General features: G+C 37.5%; 1 protein-coding gene across 1 annotated transcript; it reads left to right on the top strand.

The window, feature by feature from the left end:
• The first annotated feature begins 23,206 nt into the window (after window positions 1-23,206).
• On the top strand, window positions 23,207-23,788 carry LOC109000545. Its single transcript, XM_018977464.1, has one exon. It carries the CDS (start codon window positions 23,207-23,209, stop codon window positions 23,786-23,788), a length of 582 nt encoding a protein of 193 aa, XP_018833009.1.
• Window positions 23,789-25,810: the final 2,022 nt, after the last annotated feature.

Raw genomic sequence — 25,810 nt, forward strand, 5'->3', positions numbered from 1 at the left:
ATGGTGGTTTATAACCCTACCACGGGGGTGAAACATGGAATACGGCCCAGCCACGGGTATAATGGTAGTTTATAACCCTACCACGGGGGTGAAATATGGAATACGGTCCAGCTACGGGTATAATGGTGGTTTATAACCCTACCACGGGGGTGAAACATGGTATACGGCCCAACCACGGGTATAATGGTGGTTTATAACCCTACCACGGGGGTTAAACATAATATTTATCCCGATGTGATGCTATAAGATGATATGAATATAATGTTTCAGTTTGCATATGCCAAAAGATTTTCTTTTTGGGAACAAGTTTGTTTTTCTAAAAATTTCGCTCTGATGTTTTGTAACAAGTTTTGTTTATGCATTCTGAAAGAAAATATGTTTTTTCTGCATTCGAAAAGAAAATTTGTTGTTTCTACATTCTAAAAGAAAATTTTTTGTTTCTGCATTTTGAAAGTAAATGTCTTGTTCTGCATACCGAACTTTATAAATGCTCATGTTTACATGCTAGTATACGCTCTCTGCTTACTGAGTTGTTGATAACTCACCCCTTATCTCCATAATTATTTTCAGATATTATGATGGTTCAGCTGAGGATCAAGATTATGAGGCATTGGGTGAGATGATTTAAGTGTAGTGGTTCAAGCATAGAAAGTTTTTACGAGTATTGTCGAATTTTATTAAGAAATTTTATTGTGTTGTGATGACTTGGCATTTTGAAAAATTGGTTATATTGAGGAAATTAGATTGAATCGAATTTTCTATATGATATTGGGAATTTGGAGTCTATTTTTATATTGTTGGAATGTGAGTTTAAGTGCTAGGAAGTAACTCTACGACCCGTGCGGGACCGGGGCGTTACATCCTGTCAACTAGCCGGGAATTCACATTAGGCATATAAATGCATGTCGGCATATATATCTACTATCCCTTAAAAAATTTTCAATAATTCATATGCCATATTGATCGGTATATTCACATGATGCGGTATACTCAAGAAGAGGACTATTCACCCGTTAGTTTATTTTGTACATTAACGATAATTGGAAACGAGTGGCCAACTCACATGCATGCAGCAGGTTGTCGCATGTAAACTTTATTTTTCATAATAAAAGTATTAGAATGTTTTGGGTTAAGTATAATATGCTCAATTTTGGGATTTTATATAGTTATCTTTTAGTCCTTATTCAATTTTATCATTTTAATCCTTGGGTTTGTAGTTAAGTTTACAATATTTGAGACCTTTGTCGATAGATTTCCTTCGGAGAATCTAACAAAGACTCATCCAAACGCTCCTATATATATATATATATATATATATATTATATGAAGACTCACTTCAACAGATTTCATTTATTGTGACAGATGAAACTGTCACAAAAATAAGAAAATTGTCACAGAAATTTTTTTATGACAGTTTGAAACCATTCCCACAACTGTCACAAAAAAGGCGCACATAAGTATTTCGTAAAGGTTTACTGTACGACTATTACTAAAAGTTTTTTTTGTGACGGTTGGAAGTATGCCGTGAGATTTAACATTCAAACGTGAAGAGATTTTGTGACAGTCAAATTTCATCATAGAAAATACGTTCGAACGTATCAAATAACATTTCGAATGTTTACTCGACGATTAACATTTGAACAATAAAGATCTAACGTTCTATATTTTTCATTCGCACGGATTTTTACCTTTGAACGTACACACGTTCGAACGTTTGTGATGTGACGTTTGGATTTTGCATTCACACATTATTGGGCAAAAGTTGAAAGATTAAACATTCGGATGGTTAATAAATACATTCGAACACATCTTTTTTAATCATTCGAACATTAAGAAATATTCATTCGATCATAACAGAATAAGTTCAAACGTTTGTGGAGTATATACGTTTGAACGTAATACCTTACCTTATGTAATTATGGTCGAATGTTAATTCGAAAGAAAAGACATGTTCGAACGTTCTTTGTTTACATTCCAACGTACTGATCAGAACTAATAATTTCATAAAATTAAAAAGCATATAAATTGTATCATATTGCACCACAGATAGTATCATTTCATGAAAATGTTTTAGAGAGTTGCAAAATTAGACGACAAAAGTTTTGAAAGATGATAGACTTTATTTCTTCTTCTTTCCTCACCCACTACGATCCTGCTGTAGTGACACAACACGCTCCATCTAGACTAGCATCTCCCTCTGTACTTGTTCATTAACTTCAATGCGTATTCTTTCCTCCTAGCCTCTTTGTTGCTCTTGCAAACGTGTTTTTAAATAAAACTGTTGCAATAAGAGAGCCTCCAACTCCTGCTGTCTCGACTTTATCTGCTCAACTTCTTAGCGTGCGGTGTCTAAATCTTTGGTAAGATTATTAACTTCTGAAGTCAAGATCGTGGAGGATGAATCGACACACTTGAAAGAACGTCCCAAACCTTTTACCAAACTAGACTTGGTCCTGATAAATTGTGTAAATATGTCAATGTCATTAGCAGAAGATTCCTCAGAGGATAACTGCATCTCAATCATTTTTTCCTATAATAATTAAGAAGAAAACCACACAATAAGTAACATATTAAAAGAAATAGTAAGAAAACATAATATTCATTCACATGTTGGCATAATTTATTCACATAAAATGACCTCACTTATATAATTATCTTTGGCGACAGGATCAATCTACTCGTTGTGCTCATCGGTGTGAGTAGCAGCATAGACATTAATGAAAGAAAATTTTTTAAGATCATCACATTTCCAACAAAACCACAGTAGTAATTTTAAAAAATCATGTTAGTGGTTAAATAAAAAATATGATAAAAATGATTAAATTTTAATATGTAATTACCATTTTATTGGTAAGGCATTGTAATGACTTTGAACCGGTGCGATGGTGAATTTTAAAAAACGTTCTATTCTGTGCATTGATAGAACTTGAGTGTTGTAAGAGAAATTAACAATGTTAAATATAATCTATGAAACCAATATAGATGTAAAGAAGTTATAGGGGAAAAATTTAGAATACCTGATAATCTGGGCTAGCGAAAATATCACACCACTTCTTCCAATCGTCTAACTTCATTTTTTGAAAAGGGGACTGAGCCGCCTCTTCCAACGTCTCAAATTTCTTGAAGTGGTCATGACATCGTCTCTTATGATGCTGAAATATTGTAGTCATCAACTCATTCACAATTCGTACTTCCTCGCTACAGCCAAAATTTAGTTTGAATTCATTCTAAAAAGTGAATTGCATCAAAATTTTGAAATTAAAACATCTCTAAAAAATTAGGGTATATAAACTCACTAGTACATGACTCCAAATTTGATCCTTAACCTTATTCAGAACATCTCGCCAAGACAGCACATAAAATTACGCATAAGCTCGGACTAGTATTCTGATATAGGAGAAAAGTGATGCCGCACTATCATCCACACCCCTAGTGGAGTTATTGGGGATGTTGACCTTGATTTTCCCATGCCTTCTATTTTTTTCCAGAGTTAGACCACGTGTTAAGCCATGACCACGATGAGACAAGACATCAGCTAATATATTTAAAATTATTAACACCAATTTCTCCCCAAGTATTCAAATATAATTAATTATCAACAAGAGTTTACTTACAGGTAGGTGTGGACTGGATGTTTGCCTCTTGTGTATCAACTTGATCAGGAGCGAAATTCTCAGTTGGGGAGTCCTCAATATTATTATTTTTAATGAGCTAGTTTAGAAATAATTATGAAAATTGTAATAGCCTAATCTATGTAAATAAAACATTTAGTACTTTTATTCTTTATCTTCAAATATATTTTCCATGCTTGTTTCATAATATATTTCTTGTATTGTCGATGGATTTGCCCCCTTGATGTGGCCTTACCACGTGGCAGCCATGTCAGCAATTAAAAAAAAACTAAAGACATAACTTCTCAAATCTCAACCCCATTTGAATGGAACTCTAAAACCGCTCCTCCATTTGTTAGTCAAGATTTTCATGCTTTCAATATTTGAGATTCCATCTTGGCCTTTCAATAATTCTTGTTCTGTTCTTGTGGTAAAGAACCTAGTTTTTTTTTTTGCCATGGTTGTACGGTTTGTTACTGGTTTCTCATTCCTCTCAATGCAGCCACTCCAAAAGAATTGCCATACTCATTCTAGCTATTTACGAGTTGTACTGCTTAAGAAAAACTTGAACAGAGAGGTGGAGAATTTACTAGAGAAATGCTGAAGGGGGCTCCGTGTTGTTAGAGTAGGAGTTGTTGCTAAAAAGGAAGCAATCCAACTGAAAGTCTGAAAGTGGTTGGGTGAGGTTGGTAGGTGCTTTGAAGAGGACCGTTTTTATTGGGACAATGTAATGGGAAGCGTGAGGACCGGATGAGGGGGAGCGGTTTTCTAGAAAGCTTTAGGGGTAGGGATGAGGGAAAAGCTTATTTCTGAAAAACAAAAATAAAAATAAATCACTAATATGACCACTGTGATGCCTCCAAACTTCGTTTGGGATTTAACAGAGCTTGAAGTGTCAAGACTTGTAACACAAGGTCATATATTCTCGTTCATGATAGTTAAAAATGAAAGCACCTAACATGCTTCTAACAAAAAGCAGTATTCACAGCTGATAATTTTTTTAAGCAATACATGATGTACCATAATGCTAATACCAAAACATAAACATATTTCCATATATATTCACATATCCAAAAATACATCATCTGTCCAACTAGTTTATAATCAAAACGACGTAATACTAAAGACAGATCTCCATAGTTACATCCATAAATAAAAACTAACTTAAACATCAAGCCGCTCAAGCAGCACGGCTATAAACGCCAAAATGGAATCCAAAAGCTGGGGAACCGACTTCTTGAGCTCCTCAAGGTGCCTTACCGGCCTATTCTACCTCATCCAAACTGTCATGAGCTAACCCTCAGCTCTCTGACACATTGTCTACCATTTATGGGGGAATGGTAGTTGAGACTACCATAGTAAGATTTATGAATCTCAGCAAGTAAAGCTCCTAAGCTACTAATCATATAAGTAAACATGCATGACAGTAATATGACATGTATTCATGATGAACATAAACTTGCTTATGCATGACATGACTTAGAAATATCATAACTTGATATGAACATGGCATACTTATAAATATAATAACTTGATGTGAACATGGCATACTTATAAATATAATAACTTGACACGAACATGGCAAACTTTCTTGCGTGAACATGAGACATTCATACATATACTTGTTTGATTACATGATAATGGATGCTCTAAGACTCCCTATGAGCTGTGTACTCTTGCCGATACCACATCACATCACAGATCCTTACATGAGCTATGAGTACGTCAGTCATGAAGGCTTTAACCGTAGGTAAATTCATAACTTATACTTGTAGCATGTTTTGGCACCCAATGACATTTGGTACCTGACTTCACTTTAAAAACCAGTTACTTAGGTTTCATTCGAAGTCTGTTGACTATACTTCGTCAATCCAAGGGATTCCACTCTAATTCAAAAACTACATAGTGGATAGGGGAGTTCCACTAGGATAATCATCCATCATAGCACTTGGGATTGTGATAAAACAAAAAGACTCATGCATGACATAAAAATATTTTTATGATATACTTGTATGCTTATGGCATGGCATTCATGGCATGCGATAGATAATCATGTAACAAAATAAGATGACATGGCATGACATGTTATAGAAAAATTTGTGAGCATAAAATAAAGCATGAATATAAATAAAAACGCCTTACCACCTTGCATACATAAAATATAATGAATAAGTTAGAAGCTAACTTACAGAGTGTCATGTGTAACGAAGGTGTAGCGTAAAGAAATGTAAGCTGAAATTAGAGACTTTATAGGGTTATAATATCTCACTTAGTCCTCATAAATACAGAACTTACTAACTTAGGGCCAAATTTTCAAAGTTATCCTTTAACTTTTAGAAAATTATAAATTTGCCCCTAAACTTAAGGAAATTTCAAACGGACTCCAAACTTAGCAAAATTTACATTTCTCATGTAAATTTCATCCTAAATCCAAATATGAGTTTAGAATTTTTAAAACCTAAACCCAAGTATGAAAACTCCTCTTGGCCGATTCAATCCTAGGCTAAAATCCATGATTTTGTCGTCACCTGGCCAATTAACACACTAACATACTTCAACCAAATATAACAACTCTAAAAAATCACATCCTTAGTTCTAAAATCATGCTAAGATACTAAATCTTAAATTTCATAAAATATTTAAATCAAAATTTCAAGGAAATGCTCGAAACATTAAAAACTAAGTCAAATAAAATGAAAGTTTGGTGTTCTTGGTCTAACACTTTTATATCAGCACCAAGGACTCCAAAAGTCCGTAAATAATACTTCTAACATTTTCATCAAACAAACCTAGGTGATGGTATGCTAAATAAATTCAAAAATCACAAAACACAACATATGACAATTCGGTTTGCATGAAAGCATTAAACTGAGCATACATGCTTTTGGACTTGAATCAAAGCGACTAGATCCTTGTTTTCTATTCAATAAATCTTGACATAAGACAACTATATACCTATCATTCAAGTTATAACTTGATCTAAGAATCATATCTAGCATGTCATAGCAAATAATCCATCAAAATAATCATGAAACCCGAGAGACTCTATATCATGCCTAAAATCAAACTCTTGCATGTTCCTCAACGATTCAACAAAGATCTAAGTCATAAATCTTAAAAACCTAATCTTAATTGATAGATAAAATCTTTAAAAATAAGACTTACAAAAATCATAACCATTGAATGAAGATCCTAAAGCTAAAATCACAACTAAACCAAACAATAACTTTTTTTGATCCAATAGGTTTCTACCACTTTAAAGATCATGCAAAACGATTTTATAAAATCCTAACATACTTTGAATCAAACCATAACTTGTAATAAAAATTATGTAAAATACTTCATCAAACCGAGATCTACACAACTTCTCATCAAAATAACACAAAACTCCCAAGGTTCATCAACAATCATCCAAACCGAACCCTTCCTCCATCAACACCAATTTTCATCCAACAAATCTTCAAGAAAAATTAACCAATAGACTCCCAAGTAACCTAGAATCAGTACTAAATAACATGAAAGAGATTTGAACTAAGGAAAATACTTACAAAAGCTAGAACCAAGCAAGAACACAAGCTTCCAGAAAAATTCCCCCATAGCTCTCTCTCGGTTTCTCTTGGAAAATGGATGAAAAAAGTGCAAGTGTGGGAAAGCAAATGAAGGTGGCGTGGGCTATAGAGAGAGGGGTGACTTGGTGGTTAAAGGAATGACCATTGAGGTGAGGTTGGCTTGTGAAAAGAGAGGAGAAAAGACTGAAGTGGCTTGTTGTCCTACTACTGCTGCCGAGTAGGTGACGAGTTTGATGTGTTGCTTGTTTGTTGCCATAAATGCCACTATTTGTGGTAGAAAATGAAGTGGCATGGTAGCCAAGGGATGACCTTGTAAGAGGGTGGAAGCTTGGTAAAACAGTAGTAGTTTTGGTGGACTAAAATTGGGCTAACCAAATGCATCCATTGGGTTTCAGTTATGATTTGGTTCAATCCTAATTTTTCTTGGTCAAATATAATTACCAAGGGGTAAGAGAGTGGATGAGGGTATAATAATGTGTACTTGAGTGGTTTGATTCTTTTGGAAGTGACTTAACCAAGTGGGAAAACACTTAGTTACGTTTCTTTTGGCTCCCACTATGGGTTTAGGGTTTTGGTTTGCCTTCAAGAACTTGAGGCTTTATTAGGGTTGAAACCCTTTTTTGGTTGGCCAAATAGTGTTTGGTTGAATGTAATAGTGAATGGTGTAAGAGACATGATGACATGGCTTGGTTATACTCCATCACTTACACACTTGTTCTCCTTTTGGCAAGTGTTTTCGTATTTCTAAATGGATGGCTATGATTGTACCATGTGTCCAAAAAAGATTTCTAGTAATTATAAGTGGATTTGGACATCTTACATGACTAGGATCGTACCATGTAAAATCCTTTTAGAATTTCATGACGTTTCTAAGGTCTAAAGAAATTTTTCTATCAAATTCTTTTGGGACATTACAACCGCCACGTAGCAATGCCACGTCAAGGGGGCAAATCCATCGATATAATTCAGAGGGCACCATAGCATCACTCTATATATTTTTCTTTATCTAGTTTGAAATCAAGAGGATTCCCATGCAATTTGTAAAAATTTTCAACTATGTACCCAATAATGTTATAATGAGCACAACATGGTTTATTCCTCCAACTGAAGTTGCTTTCCATTAGATGAACTAATGAAAACTCAATAATTATGGTTCTTGCTAAAAAGTGCAATAGAGTTGTAACATCCCAAGGAAGGTGCGCGGCACATGATTTGGGCATATACTCCAAAATGACTAGTTAATGATACAATCAGAACTCCATTGGAACCATTACAAAGAACAAGAACTTCTCATTCCCAAGCTATGTGAGATCTCATACACCATTTACCCTTATTACTTATTGGTCGTATCCCCATTGGAACCATTATAAAAAGCACGAACTTCTCATTCCCAAGTAATGTGGGATCTCATACACCACCTACTCTTATCCTTAGCAGTCAATATGGGAATTACAATCTCCTCCTTTAAATTCCTTATCAATCTTTCGTATGTGACACAACTCAACTCCCACATTTTTGGTTGGGATAGGTTTTAACACCATTTGTAACGCCCTAATAAAGGTCTAAACCACATCTGGGCTTATACTCCAAAAACACTAGCCAATGATACAATTGAAACTCCACTAAAACCATTATATAAAGAGCAAGATCTTATTTTTCTCAAGTTATGTGAGATCTCATACACCACTTGTCCTTATCACTTATAAGTCAATATGGGGGTATCACAAGTGAACTCTACAATGATAATATGGATAGATGAAACTTGTGAATACCCAAACAAAAGAATTGGGTGGTAGGGGATCAAGAATTAATATTTGATCAAAATATATGCCAAATTATCATTAAGGCCCATAACAAACTAAAACATATTCTAATTTGTTGGTGTTTGACCCCACCACAAGTAATAGACTAGTTGGTTTATAATTTGACAACACATCTCACTAACTCTCCAGTTGTGTATAATATGTGCTTATTGATAATTGTTATTGGGTCAACACCAAAATTGCTTTCTTGAGTTCAAAGATTCATGGGATCTAGTGCTGTAAGAAAAGCTCTTTTTAAGGCTATTCCATATCTCCTCAAATGTATTGAGATAGATCACACTCCATATAGTCTGCTTTGACAATCAATTGAAGTTCTAAGTAACCACCATATCATTGCATTGGATCCATGGACTACAAAAAGGATGTAATGACCTAGCCTGTATTTAGACCCAAGCCTAGGCTTTAAACCCAGCCTGCCCATAGAAAGAAAAAAATCAAAACCGCGTTGTTTTGAGTAAGCTCTAAAACCTCTTATTCTCTTCGCTAGCCCCCTGATGTCTCTCTCTCTCTACATTTCTTTCTTCTCCATCTCTGTTGTCATTTCCGTCATCGGTTGTAGCACCATGCCACACCGATAAGTCATTCATATCTCTCTCTCTCTCTCTCTCGATCTCACTTTCTCTCTTCGTCTCTCAATATCTCTCGGTCCCTCTCTCTCTCTCTCTCTCACCTCCTCGTCTTTAGTGCAACCTCACCAAGTGCTACCATTGGCCAAGCCCTGCACCATGAGCACATCATCGTTGATGAGGCCTACTCTCTCTCTGCCTTCTTGATCTCTCGGTCTCTATCTCTCTCTCTCCCCCTCTCTCTGTTGAAGTATTGCTTCGTCTTTCTCTTGTTGTTTGCCATTTGCACTGCAGCTTCTTATCATCTTTCTTCTAGGAGGTTTAGGTTTACCTTTAGTCACTCGTCATTGAGGTCTAGGTCGAAGTGTTGGACTCGGTAAGTGGGCATTCCTATCTCCACTGGAATCACTACCTCGCTTCTGTAGGTGAGGGCGAAAGGTGTCTCTTCGGTGGGGGTCTTAACAATCGTTCGGTAGGCCTACAGCACCCCCGGGAGCACTGTTGCCCATCTTCCTTTCTGATCTCCCAACCATTTCTTTAAGATGTCTAACAAAGTTTCAGTGGTCACCTTAACTTGTCCGTTAGACTGTGGATGTCCCGGAGAGGAATATTCGACCTTGATTTCTAATTTCGTGCACCATTCTCAGTAATGCGAGCAGTCGAACTGCCAGCCATTGTTCGATATGAAGCTTTGGGGATGCCAAACTGGCAGACTAACGACTTCCACAAGAACTTTGTGATGAAATGGGCTGTGATGGTCGCCAATGCCTCCGTTTCAACCCATTTCATGAAGTAGTCAACCGCCACGACTACGAATTTCACCCTGCCTTTGACCACAGGAAACGACCTAATTAAGTCCAATCCCCATTGTGCGAAAGGCCATGGAGACATGATCGATGTTAGTTCCTCTAGCGGGCAACGAGACACGGGTGCGTGTTCTTGGTATTTTGGGCATTTCTTCGCGAAACACTCTGCGTCTCGGAGGGAGTGGGGCCAATAGTACCCTGCCTGTATTACTCTTGCAGCCAACACCCTTATACCCGAATGGTTCCTGTAGATTCCCTCATGTACTTCAGCCAATACATATTAGGCCTCTTCTGGTGAGATGTACCTTAGGAAGGGTTCGAAAAAACCCATTTTACAGAACTCCTCCCAACAGCATGAACTGCACAACTCTGTTCCTGACTTTCCGTGCCTCCTCCTGGTCGTTTGGGACTTCGCCTTCATTAAGGAACTATATTATGTTTGCAACCGACTCGGGTGGTGTTGGGGAGACAATTGATACTTCGATCCTGATAATCGGGATATCGATTGTCCGGATCACTGTATGTTAGGGAACGGGGAGCTCTTCCTATCCTAAGGTGGCCCTTGCCAACCGGTCTGCCTTTTCATTTTCTCCCCTCGGGATTCGTTGGATGCGTAAGTAGTGAAAAAGGTTGCGCTCCTCGTCCACTTGTTGAAGGTAATTTCTCAACTTTTTGCCTTTCGTGGTGAATTTAACCAACACCTGACTGACAACCACTTGGGAATCTGCCTTTACTTAAACTTCGATGGCTCCCTGCAGCCTGGCCACCGACATTCCTTCCAGCAGCACCTCATACTCGGCCTCATTGTTGGTTGTTTTGAGGGCGAGTTTTATTGCGTAGTCGTGCTCCTCCCCAAGCTAGGTGACAATGTACGCCCCTACTCCCCCTCTAGCCCGGCAAGACGAGCCGTCGATGTAGACTTGCTAGAGCTTTCCTTGAGGTGCAACTTCTACTTCCTCCAGGAAATTGGTAAATTTGGCCACGAAAAGCCCAGCATCTGCCCCTTACTTGTTGTGCAGGGAAGATACTTTATATCGAACTCACTTAGTTCGATTGTCCAGTTCATCAACCGGCTGGACATGTCGGGCTTCTGCAAGATCTTTTTTAGGGGAACATCGGTGAGCACCTTCATCGAATGGGCTTGAAAGTACGGCTTTAGCCTTTTGGCAATGACCACCAATGCGAATGCTAACATCTTTGTCCATGGGTATCTTGCTTCGGTTATGTGGAACGCTCGACTCGTGTAGTAGATGGGTCATTTTCCTTCCTCTGCATCGCTAATCAGTACTGCGGACACGGCATATGGCGATACCGCTAGGTACAAGGTCAAATTTTCACCTCGTTTGGTTTGGCTAAGAAGAAACGGGTGGGCCAGATACGCTTTCAATTTGTAGAATGCCCGGTCGCAGTCAGTCCCACTCTCATGCTTTCCTCAGAACTTTGAAAAAAGCCAGACATCGGTTGGTTGATCGGGCGTTGAAGCAATTCAAGGCTGCCACTTGCCCCGCAAGCCTTTGCACTTCATGAAGGTTGTGATGGGGGCATCCCCACTATTGCTTCAACTTTATCTGGGTTGGCTTCGATTCCCCGTTCAGAAACCATGTAGCCCTAAAACTTGCCTGACTCCACTCCGAAGGCACCCTTTAGTGGGTTAAGCTTCATCTTGTAGCATCAGAGTACCTTGAAAGCCTGACAGAGATCAGACAAATATTGCTCGGGTCTCTTCCTCTTAATGAGTAGGTCGTCCACATATACCTCCATGCTTCAGCCACTCTGTTCTTTGAACATCTGGTTGACTAGCCGCAGGTACGTGGCGCCAACATTTTTTAGCCCGAAGGGCATGGCCTTGTTGCAGTAAAGTCCCCGGTCGGTGATGAAGGTCGTTTTCTCTCTGTTGTCGGGGCTCATTCAAATCTAGTTGTAGCCTGAGTATGAATGCATAAAGCTGAGTAGTTGGTGGCCCGTCGTTGAGTCGACTATCAAATCGGTGCGAGGCAAGGGGAAGCTATCCTTTGGGCAAGCCTTGTTCAGGTCAGTGAAGTTGACACACATCCTCCACTTCCCACTTGCCTTCTTGACTAGTACTACATTGGATAGTCACTCAGGATAGTGGGTTTCCCTGATGAAACCTGCCACAAGGAGATGGCCCAGTTCTTCAGCTATTGCCGCATACTTCTCTATACTGAAGCTTTGGCCTTTTTGTTTGACTTTCTTGGCCCCGGGGTCCACGCAAAGGCGATACTCGATGATCGTGTTATCGATCTTGGGCATCTCTTTGTGACTCCGCACGAAAAATCCTAATGCTAGATAAGGAGTTGCTTTATGGCCTTCCTCAACTCAGGAGCCATTTATTCCTGACCCGTACGGTGCTCTCGGGTCTCTGATGGTCCACGGAAACTAGCTCCAAGAGTTCGTTAGGCTCTACCTGCTACAGTGCTTGCTCGTCTCGAACCTTTTCATCCCATTTTACCAAGGTTGGTGGCGAGGGCGGCTTAGTGGTCAAACGTGCTTCCTCGACCATCCTGACTTCCTTCTCCTCATGCCTTAACTCCCGCGCATAACATTTTTGGGCCAACGCCTTCTCACCTTGCATTTCGCCCACCCCCGAGTCTGTAGGGAATTTCATCTTAAGGTGATAGGTGGATGTCACCCTTTAGATTATTCAAGGTCGGGCGACCCAATATTGCAGTGTACGAGGAGGGGTCCTTCACCACCAAGAAGTCGGCCATCCTGGATGAAGTTTGGGGGGCCTTTCCAGCTAGGACAGATAGGGTGATGGCTCTCATTGGTTAGACGATGTCCCCTGTGAAACCCTTAAGCGGCATCGGGGCCGAGCGTAGTCAGTTGAAGCTGATTTTTATCCTAACAAATGCCTCCCAGAATAGGATGTTGGCCTAACTACCATTGTTAATCAAGATTCTATGCGTCGTGAAGTTGGTGACCTACACGGTGGCTACCAAAGTGTCTTCATAGGGGCGGTCCTCTCCATCCTGAACACCTCCTCATACCGAGCTTTATGGATGTGGGCCCTTTATGTTGACGAGTCTCCTACATGTCCTCCTGCAATAGTGTGAATCTTGCCCACCAGGCTGTTTGTCCTAACCTGGCTTTGACGCCGTGGACTCCTATGGGCTCTCCTTCTTCTTGGGCTCTCACTTCGTCAGGGCCTCGGGCGCTCATTTGCTCATTGCGTCGGCTGTTCGTTCTCCCGACGTTGTTGGTCAAACAGACTCTCCAGCTCTAGGGCTATAAAATAAACAGGCTACTCGACAAGCAGCTCGAATTTGACTTGATTAAACTCAAAATTGACTCGAATCGTATATTAAATGGGCTGTTCTTAAAGACCGAATTAGGTTCGATTATTAAACGATACAAACTCATATAATACTCGATCGACTCGAATGATGTTCGTGAACAAACTTGTGTGAAGCTCGACTCGACTCGTATATATTTTATACATATATAATACAATATATATATATATAATATAATAACCAAACGTTATATATGTATTATTAATTATAGTGAATTATAGTTATAGACTTTCTTCTACATATACTATAAATTTAATTTATAATATTAATATATCATAATGATATATTTATCTTATTCTTATCAAATATTGAATTTTCATATAAAAAGTTATGCTTAGAGGCTATAGGCTATAGGCTATAGTCATAACTTATTAATTTATAACTTATCACTTATGATTCTATCATTCTATGAAGTACTATTGAAGATTTTACAATATTGTTATTAATCTATCATAATATCATTATTAAAGACTTATCACTTATGATTCTTAGGTTCTATCATTATATATTCTATGAAGTTACATTGTACTTATGATTCTATCATTCTATAGAGTACTCTTAATAACTTTTCACTAGTTATTAATCTTATTGCTTTATATATGATTAATCAATAATCACTAAACTCTAGTAATATTGTAATCAAAGATTATATAAACTATAGTAATATACATGTTTAGTGTTAATATCTATTATTATTAATAAACAAGCTCATACTACTAGAATACTAGACTAGTGTCTATTGAGTATTGTGTAGTGACTCTAGTGACTAGCAGTAGTAGTTTAGTATTAATTGTTACATAATACATATGTATTATAAGTTATAACTACAAGCATAAATAATATTTTTATTTTATTCAAATATAAGACCATAGGGTATCAATATTTAAGTATCAATATACTCATTTTGTAGTTAATATATGGTATTATTATAATAGTATTATTATATTATACTAATTAATATAACTATAATATTATATTATGAGTAATAAATTATAATGTTTGATAAAATATAAAGTTGTTATAAAACAAATATATCTATATAAAGTTAGAAAATGTTATAAACTTATACATGCATTATTGTATACAATATAAATATTAAATATTAAATATATAGTTTTATAGTATATAACATATTTTACAGTCTTAATTCTTAGTTGTTGGATCTCTATAACTAAATTTGAGCCATTAAATCATAAAGTTACATCCCTAATTCTTAGCCGTTGGATCTGTATATTTAAATCTAAGCCCTTGATTCATATAGTAACTACCCTTTGGAGCTGTTAGATCTGTAGAAGCAAATCGTAACCATTGGAGGAACTCTCATTACAACCTTAGCCCTAGCTGCTCCCTCAGTCCTTTCACCTTTGTCCTTCACATTTTTGCCGTTTCACTTTCTCTGTTTCACACACAATTCTCACTTCCTCTCAAACTCATCGCGATTCACGATTCATGAAACCCTAGCCTCCTTAGTCCTATGCTTCGTCACTTACCTTGTGATTTCCATGGAATGAAGCTTTGAATCAAGGCTTGATTCTTGAAGGCTTGCAGTTGTCTCTGACTGCTCGAAACCCTCGTAGATGGAGGCGTCGGCTAGATTTGAGGGGAGTCATGACTGCAATCTCAATCTCGGAGATGGCAGTCAGGCCTTAACAGATGGGTCATTAAATGCTAGCATTTATGATTCCCAACCAACTAAATCCTTGATTTTGTGGTTCATGCTTCTCTAGTTCTATGTTTGGTTCGTGCATCAGTCGATTCATTGGGTAACTGGGTTTATTTTCCTGTTTCTAATCATTTCGTTGGGAAGTTGGGAGATTTGGTCCTTGACTCCTTTGGAAGTTTGGAAGCACTTATATTTTTATTAGAGTGTTTTTTAACCACTAGTATCTCCTATCTATTTCTAAATTCTAGTATTGTAGATCTAATCATGTGATTCATGTTTGTATTTGTAAACCCTAGTACGCCGAAATGGTGTGACAGTGTGACATTGTTGTGCCATAGGCCCATACATGTTTAATCACGACAGCTTGCTTGAATGCTTCTGTGAGAGTCTGAGACTCTGACTATCTCTGTTTATCACTCCAATCTATCTTGATCTTGCTGTTGTTTGCACATTGCACTTGCACTATACTATTTGTTTCGAGCTTTATTTCTGTCTTACTGAAATTTTGGAGGGAAAAATCTTATGAAGAAAGAAATTACAAGTTACAAATCTGTGCTTGAAAGTTGAAGCAAAACTTGCAGTCCACAACGCAGTGAGTTTAACTTATTCTTCCTTGATTTGGTTCTTGTTTTATGTATTCTGAAAGTAGGTAAAGATGCTTTCTTTAACATGTTTATGTGTTTATAAATTGTTTTGTTCTGTGTTTATATGTTTATAAATTTTTATGTTTTGTGTTTATGCGTTTATGAAATGGTGTTCTGTGTTGATGTGTTTATGTTCTGTTATATGTTTATGTGTCTATAAATTGTTTTGTTATGTGTTTATGTGTTTATGTTCTGTTATGTGTTTATCCATTATGTTGTGTTTATGTTCTGAGAATGAATACATAAAATCAATGGTAAGAAAAAATGAGTTCTAAATTTGAGAAATAGTGGGGGGAGTGTAATCTATTGATGGCAATCGTTGTGGTGCTAGACCCTAGATTCAAAATGGTCCTGATCCAATTTTGTTTTCTGTTAATTTATCAAGAGCCGGATGCTTCTAAGAATATTGATCACGAATCTCAAGTGTTGCATGAGTTATATGATGAGTATGTTCATGAATACAATTCAACTCTTGAGGCACAAAGAGAGCAGGAAAATGCTCGAATAAACATATCTAGTTGTTTGTCAAGTGTTGGTAGAAGCATGCAGAGTGGCTAGTCATTATTTGAATCTTTTGTTAGAAGTGTTGATACAATGTAGCCAAATAAATCGGAACTGGACAATTAGTTAGAGGAGAGTATATATATATATATATATGTGTGTGTGTGTGTGAAGAGGGTTCAGATGCAAGTTTCGATGTCTTGGAATGGTGGAAATCAAATAGTCTTAAGTTTCAAACTTTTTCCAAATTGGCCCAAGATATATTGGCTACACCAATTACCACAGTTAGCTCAGAATCAACATTCAGCGCAGGAGGCAGAGTCATCGATCCTCATTGAGCTTCATTGTCAACTGAAACTGTCCAGCTGTTGTTATGTGGGTCTAATTGGGTTAGAGCCTTATATGGGTTTAAAAGATCATCAACTAATTATGTAAGTATTACATTTATTTTAACTGCTTGTTGCTATTTTACTATTTTATACATACTATTATTTAAAAAAATACTAACTACTATTTTTTTCTTGTCAATAGAAGGATGTTCCATTAGAAGCTCAGATTCTCTTGCCATAGCCATAGGCCCATACATACTCAGATTCAAGTGAAACTAATATTTCCACATTTTATCATGTTTAATCTCTGGAGCATTTGGGCAGTTTGGTTGTTTTATCTGGTCTATATTGTTTAATCTATATGATTTACTATCTGATATTTAGAAAGTTTACTTTGTAATATTTGGATAATTTGGTTGTTCTATCTGATTTTGTTTGAGATGATATGAGTCATGATAGTTCAGGTAATTTCTAAGTTTTAACTCTTCACCATCTAGATTTCCTAAATTTTTTTAAATAACAAATTAAATTTTGCATTTCAAACATCCCTTGACAATATTACTAAGTTAAAAGTACTTGAGTAATGATGCAAGGGAATAAAAATGATATTAATGTTTTTTACTGTATCAATGTGTGCAGGTTGTCATGGTGATTTGGTTCAAGTTTGGAAATTTGCTGACTTTTGTATTTTGTTGTGGTGATTTCAGATTTTGTAAAAGTTTGGTAAGTTTTTATCATTGTTATTGAACTTGTAACTTCTTTGGTAACTGCCTGTGTTATTAGTGTATGCCTACTTGTTGTGAACTTGTTTTGGTAACTCCAGTTGTCTGTTTAATTTTGTCTGGCTGATTTTGATGAACTTTGGTGGCTTTTTGTGAACTTGTAACTTCTTTGGTAACTGCATTTGGTATTAGTGTATGCCTATTGAGTATTGCATATTGCTGCCTGCTGGTTGACAAATTCTATTGTTCTTGTGGCTGGTAACTGCCCGTTGTATTAGTCTATGCCTATTGCAGTTGTCTGCCTTATAGTTTCTTGTCTGGTTGATATGAGTCATGCCTATTGCCTATTGCATACTCGCTATTTTGGTAACTTCTTTGGTAATTGCATTTGATAACTGCAGTTGGAAACTTGTCTAAATCTCTGATGCACATATTTCTATCTAATTTCGAGAACTTGCTGACTTCTATCATGGTAATTTCAGAGTTTAACTTGTTTGAATCCCTGATGCACATATTTATTTCCGATATTGCTTATATAATTGTATTGTGTAACTATGCTAGAGATATGACATTGATGTTTTAGGCAAATTAAGTTTTGCATTTCCTGTCAAACATTGCTTGACACTATTAGATATTGCTTATATAATTGTATTGTGTAACTATGCTAGAGATATGACATTGATGTTTTAGGCAAATTAAGTTTTGCATTTCCTGTCAAACATTGCTTGACACTATTACTAAGTTAACAGTACTTGAGCAAGGGATTAAAAATAAATTTAAATTTTTTAGTGTATTAGTGTATGCAGGGCAACAATGTCAAGATTTTTGGCTCCATTCATGAAGACTGAGGACTTCACTGATTTTATAGCCCATTTTTTGTTTTAAAGTTTAATGTATCTTATTTCATAATATTTTTTGACTCACTTGTTCCACTTCCATTAGGATGTAAAATGTCATTTAATGTACCATATCCATAATACTCTTGAAGGCTTCATGATGTAAATTTGTATTTAATTTGTTATTTTACTAGTGCATTTATTTTAATTATATATATATATATATATATGTTTTAGTTTCAAAATTTGGCATTAACGAGCCGAGCTCGAGTTGAGCTTGGGCTCGGCTTGTTAACAGAACCGAACTTGAGCCAAGCTCAAGTTTATTTCCCACATACACAGGTCGAGCTCGGACGTTCTCATAGGCCCAGTTGACAAAGGAGTCGAGCTCGCACACCCCATGCTCACTCGAGCTCGGCTTGTTTATAGCCTTATCTAGTTCTTCCATCCTTTGCTTCAGTGTATAGTAGTCTTCGGTCCGGTGCCGGTCTGTCCGGTGGTAGGTGCAGTATATGTGGTTATCTCGACTCCGTTGAGGTTCCTTATGAGAGCTCAGGGTGCATTCACCTTCCACGATCATAATCATATGCACACGCGGTCCGCCGTGCGCCCAAGCCGGTGTCGTGTTTCTTTTCTTGACCTCTTGTACACCCTTCTTGTTCCTTTCACAATTTGCTCCTCTATTTAGCCCTGCTGCTTTCTTATCCGCATGTTCTTGCTTAGTTTTTTGGGGGCCTGTCAGAGCCCGAAGGGTAACTTCAGCATTGATAAAACCGTCGGCTCAGTCCATGAACTCTCTCAAGGTCATAGGGGTCTTTCGTTCTATCTCGATCATGAATGGATTCCGCGGCCAGATTCCCCCCAGTAGATCTACCAAGGTGATCTTTTCATCTTGGTCATCTGTGGTCATGCGCTCCCGATTGAATCAGGAGAGGTACACCTTGAGGCTTTTGTCGTTGAGTTGTTTTATTGTCAAGAGGTAGGCGACCGGACGACTCCTCTTTCACCTTGCCATAAATTGCGTCAGAAAGAGACGGGCTAACTCGCCAAAGCTATCGACGGACCCTAGTGGTAGGGATCCGAACCAAGCCCTCGCTACCCCCTTTAGTGTCAGTGGGAAGGCTCGGCACGCGATTTCCCCAGGGAACCCAATGTGGGCTTTAAACATCTCTAAATGTTCCAGCGGGTCCTTAGACCCATTGTACATTTCCATTTGGGAGACTTTGAGCTTGGGTGGGAGAGGGACGGCCATGACCTCCGCGTTGTACGGTAGGTCTGTGCTGGTGAGTAGCTAGTCTACGGAGGATGACGATGAGAGGTCCGTGTGGTCTGGGAACGCTTAGTTGCCAGCATGTGAAAGACACACTTCTATAGGATGTATCCCATAGACGGCGTCACTGTTGATGTCATGTTTCGCAGCCTAAGCAACTTCATAGATCCCTCCTCATTTGGCACCTACAAGAATGCAAGAAGTTAGGGCTTGGGGTATTGAGAAACACCTCTGATGCCTAAGTCAGTACCCGTCGTAGGGAGAATACCAAGGAGAAAATCAAAGAGAGAGATCTAACCCCTGTGGGGGTATATATACCTGGTGGTGGTCCCTTACCAAGTCAATCATGGCTGTGCCACACTGTACCCAAGTTGTGCCGTCTACCAGCTTTTTGCCACGCAACAGGCCAGCCATGCCTTATTGTTGAGTGTCCACCTTGTACTTCATTAAATGTAGTGTGGTCTTGGTTTGGTGCGCCCACTCCTCATGCCTGCCCAGCCGTCGGTAACCTGAGGCAGTGTCCATTCCTGTCCCTGAGTACATGACTTGTCGGCCAGTAGAGATCTTAGGCCTTTTGACTGAGTGGTTCACATTTCATGTGTGATACATCACCGCTCATAAAATTTCTGGCCTTCCTAGGCCGACCTTACCCTTCAAGCCTAGCTCGTCCTATCCTTTTATACTAATTCCCTATTGCAGTCCTACCCCAAAACCCATCGGTGCCTCGTGGACTAGGCCCGTGTGGTTTGGCTCAACACAGGGAACGGCCTCCCTCACAGGGTCATTGCTCCGCCTCCTCCCAAAATAGAGTAATGATAGACACAATATTTTTTACAACTATGTTTTGAATAAATGATATTTTTCTAGCCAAGTTATTCAAAATTTAGCCCAAAACCTTATAAAATAATAATAATTTTTTAATTGAAAAAGCCTAAGTTTTGCCTTTAAGATTTTGTAAAAGCCAAAAATACATTTCTGTACTATTTAATTTTCAATTTTCCTTTAGGCTTTAGTTGGATAGTGAGATGAGATGATCTGTGAATAACAGTGAATTGTAGTGAAATTGTTTGAGTTGAGATGTTTATGTAGTTTTAAGAAATGAGAGAGAAAAAGTTAAATAAAAATATTATAAAGTTAAAATATTGTTAAAATATTAATTTGTAATATAATTTTTATTTTAGAATTTGAAAAAGTTGATTTATTTTTTGTGCTTTATTTGGAAGTTTGTAATGATTAAGTAATGATTAGATAAAAAATTTAAAGATTTAAAATTGAAAAATGTTTATGGTATTTAGATATTGTGATGAGATGAGATGAGATGAGATGAGAGTATCTTGCTATTCAAACCGAGCCTTAGCCCCATTTATGCTATTTTTATGCTCTTCTGATCTACGCATAACTGTTCTCCAATTTCCTTTGACTTCCCTAAAATACTTTTATTGTAATCATTTGTTGTTAGGGGTGCTACTCGCCCCTTACGAGGAGGGGCCACCCCTTCCCCTTCCCCGCCCCTCATGGGGTGGGGGTGAGGTTTTCACCCCCATCCCCTGCCCTCGCATCCTTGGGGCGGGGTGCGAGGCGGCCAATTCGCCCCGCTTCATGTCTACTTAAAAAATGGACTACATTTCATTAGATTTAAAATTTATTCCTAGGTATAAACATGATTAAAAATATTTTTTAGACCCAAATTGTAAATTTAAATTTTGTAAATATGACTATAATTTAAAAACCAGTGCATACTTTGTGAATAAGTCTAAAAAATTGTAATATATATTTATATATACACAATTTGTAAAATATAAAAATATAATTATGTTTATATATATATATATTATATATATATATATATATATAAAATAACCCCCCTCGCCCCCTCATGGGCAGAACATGGTTGCTCGTCCTGCCATGCAAAGGCGAGAAGGATGGGTGCGGGGTAGTGGGGTGGGGGCCCCACTGCCCACCCCTATTTGTTGTCCTTTTTCCACACTCACAAGTTCACAACTTAACTTAAAATGAAACAAGGAATGTACTAAGTATTTAGTTATTTTTTATTGTGATAGACATGCGCCATATTTCTCTAAGTTATAAATTAGCTCAGACAAATAATTATTATAATATTAGTTGAGAAAGATGAATTATTGGATTCACCATTGATAATAATGGCGGTCTCTTTTCCAAGCACTTGATTTTACAAGTCATCACTCGTTGGAGACTATTTGATATCATCTGTATTAGGATATTGAGTTGCATGAATTGTAAGCTTAAAGTAGTTGTAAAAACCCAATGCACTTGAGTGGAGCAGATTGTTCAGAATTCTCAAGACTTATGAGGAGGCTTCTGGTCAAAGACTGAATCTTGAGAAATCAGTAATCTTTTTCAACAAGAACACTCCAGTTGAAGCTAAACAGATCATATTACTGTCCTCACAGATGCTGGAAGCTAAAGTTTTTGAGAAGTATCTCGGCTTACCCTCATGTGTGGGAAGGAATAAGTTAGCCTCCTTCATTGGACTCCATAAGAAACCGTATTCAGAATTGGAAGGTAAAATTCATCTTGAATGCTGGAAAAGAAGTACTCTTAAAATCAATAGTGCAAGCTATTCCAACATACTGCATGAGCATTTTCAAGCTACCTAGGACCATTCTCAATGCTATTAACAGACTTATGCAACAATTTTGGTGGGGTACCAAAGGAAGTAGAACCAAGACTCAATGGCTTCCATGGAGACTACTTGGTAAGTGCAAGGCAGAAGGGGGGTTAGGCTGTAGAGATTTTGAACACTTCAACCTTGCCCTACTGGCCAAGCAAGGCTGGAGATTAATTCAACAACCCCAATCACTAGTGGCGATGGTGTTGAAGGCCAAGTATTTTTTCAGGTCAGATTTTCTACATGCAAAACTGGGAAGTAATCCCTCTTTAATATGGATGAGCTTTATGGAGTCTAGAAGTGTTTTAGAGGAAGGATTGATGTGGAGGATTGCGAATGGCAGAGAAGTTAACATATGGAGAGACAAATGGGTTCCTCAACCAAACACATTCAAAGTGTAGATTCATATTGATCAGCAGCATGCACAATGGCAGGTTAGTAATCTGATTGATGACCATACTAAATCCTGGAACTTGGATGCACTGAGGAATATGTTTATAGAAGAAGACTACATTAACATCTGTAAGATACCTATCAGCTGGAGTGGTAATCCAGATAAACTCATTTGGAGGTGTACGAAGGATGGCCTATTCACTGTCAAGAGTGCCTATCACCTTTTGGGCTCACTGTCTCAGAACTCAGTGGGACAAACTTCTACTCAAGCTAAACAGAAGGAAGTTTGGTCCAAAGTCTGGAAATCACAAATACCAAGGGTAGTCAGAATGTTTTTGTGGAGAGCCACCCACAAATCTCTCCCAACAAACCTCAATCTTAGCAAGAGGAAAATCAAGGAAGATCCAGCATACCAAGTTTGTAATTTAGAGTCAGAATCAGTCATGCATGCCTTATGGTCGTGCCCCTCAGCGTAGAATGTATGGTCTGCCTGCACTAGAAGCCTGCAAAAGATGAAGGTCTACTTTAAATCATTTAAAGAAGTAGTGGAGCATGTGGTATCCACCCTCAGTGAAGACGTTATAAAAGTGTTTGCCTGCACTGGCTTCAAGGTCTGGAAGAGAAGAAACATTTTTGTGTTTGAAGGAAAATTCGAGAATCCCTCAAGGGTGGCTTTGTCTGCTTTAAACCTGTCCAAGGACTTGAAGGAGGCCAATGACAGCAATACGGAAATGGACCATGGAAGGCAATTGGAAAGCGGACCATGGAGACCTCCCCCTTTGAATGTCTACAAGGCCAACTGGGATGCCTCTATTGATAGAGCAAGTAGCAGAATGGGGATAGGTGTGGTGGTCACGAACTGGGAAGGGCGCGTGATGGCAACTCTGAGATCCTCTAGGAAGCTGGTTCCTGATGCTAAACTTGCAGAGGCAGTAGCAGCCCTCAGAGCAGTTCTTTTTTGCAAACAATTAGGAATCTCAAGATTACTACTAGAAGGGGATGCTCTCAATGTAGTTAATGATCTCAACAGGGAGGAAGTGGATTGGAGTGCAAAGGGAATGATCATTCAAGACATTAAATCTGAGCTCAAGTAAATGTCTCACGGGTCTGCTCAGTATACTCCTAGGAATATCAATTGTATTGCCCACTGTTTAGCAAATGATGCTTTAAAACTCTCTGAGGAGAGCATCCCTATGGAGGGAGTCCATGCTTGTATCCAACATTTGCTAAGTTAATGATAATGGTTGATTACTTTAAAGTTAAAAAACAAAACACATGTAAATTTTTGAGACAATGAAACATCAATAATTTCTTAGTGTTTTTACTAAGCATCATTATACCTTATACCACACAGTTACTGACGTGGGTCTTTTATTTTTTACTTTTATTTTTTTTCCCTCAATAGGTGTGTGGTGTAGGATTGTTTAGTAGAATTTTTCACAATTTTTATACTAGTTGATATAAGATAGATTTTTTTGCATTTTTGTTATCTTTTAATAAAAAAAAAATATTTTCAATCTAAATATCTTTTTAACGCCAAATAAAATTGTTGTTCTAAAAGAAATTGATCTAATCATTTATCTCGATGCTCACAACATACAACCAAACAACTTTCACATACATTCTAAAAAAACACATCTAACATAAAATATTAATTTCAAAAGTGTTTTTAATAGACTTTCACTAATTTTTCTAAATTAAAACAAAAAAACCATTTAAAACTTTTTTCAGCCCAAGCAAATTAATTTTTTGATTGATGATAGAATAGAAAGGATGATGAAGTGTGTGTGCACGATCTTTATTAATTATGAAATACAAAACCCTATACAAATTAAGCAATAAATGCATGAAGAAAAATGCTCTAAGCCACACACTTGTTTTATTTTTTATTTTTTTCCTTCATAAGTGTGTGATGTAGGGCTGCTGAGTAGAAGAACTCATGTATCAATCACTTTAAGAAGTGCCTAAAGCAAGGGTTGCCAAGAAAAAAAAAACTCACATGCATGCAATGCCATTAATTATGATTTTAATGTCTTGGTGGCCTGATAGCATATGGTCCGGTTCTCCAAATGGAAAACCTGGGTTCGAAACCCCTCACCCGCTTGTATAAAAAAATTATGATTTTAACACTGGCTCTATAGTTTATTTGATAGAGTTGAGGCTAAGGATAAGTGATGCCAAAGGAGAATGGCAACAACACAAATGACAAGATTACAATTTCTTTATAACAAAATTAGCAACATGGATCATATGATCATTAAATAATGCAAGAAGTAAGTTGTAAAGGTTCTAAATCCTTACAATCACGGTTCTAAATCCTTACAATCATACACATTTATCAAATTTTGATTAATTTAAAACCCGAAATTAGAATCGAAAGGCCAAAAATAAGAGATTCTTTTTCGTCATGTAATAAAATTGTAAGTGTGATATTTTTAACAAAATTAGTTAGTCTTTGAACTGTAAGTTTGAAGATTTTTCCTTTTGTTCTTTCAAATTTAATCAAATTAGATCACCTCTTCAATATAGGGTTGTGCTACAATTATCGACGCTAGGCACAAACACTTTTTACCGACTGTCATGTCCCTCAATGTGGCATGCCACATGAATTAAATAGCCATCGGACCATCATCCCTCTCCTCTCCCTTGTTGCTAATAATGCTTCAAGGAAATCGTGCCTCTCCTGCCATCCTCTAGTCCTCATCAGCATACTTCTATCTCCTGAGCTGTCCTCTGTCTCTGGACCGCCTCCTGCCAACTTCGCTCTCCCCTCTTCTGAGCGGTAGTTTTTCCTCCATCTTTATCTCCATTTTTACTGAAAGCAAATAGAACAGAACACTTTTAGCAATAGGTTACCATGAAAAAAGTAACCAAATTCTCAAATTCTCAAATTCTATAGGTGGTCAGATGATCAAGATCTTCAAATTCTCAAACTCTTAACCATTGTTTTTAGAAGTTTCATACTTAACCATCAAAATATGAACCCTTTAAGTAATATATGGTAGATTTTAGAGTTGGCCTAGCAGAAGTCTAAAGGATCCTAATCATCAAGGAATCGAAGCTAAAACGTTTAACATAAGGAGATGAAGCAAAGAGACAATTGCTAATTACTTAGA

This window comes from Juglans regia, chromosome 6 (assembly GCF_001411555.2).
Source record: "Juglans regia cultivar Chandler chromosome 6, Walnut 2.0, whole genome shotgun sequence".
Classification (NCBI taxonomy): domain Eukaryota; kingdom Viridiplantae; phylum Streptophyta; class Magnoliopsida; order Fagales; family Juglandaceae; genus Juglans; species Juglans regia.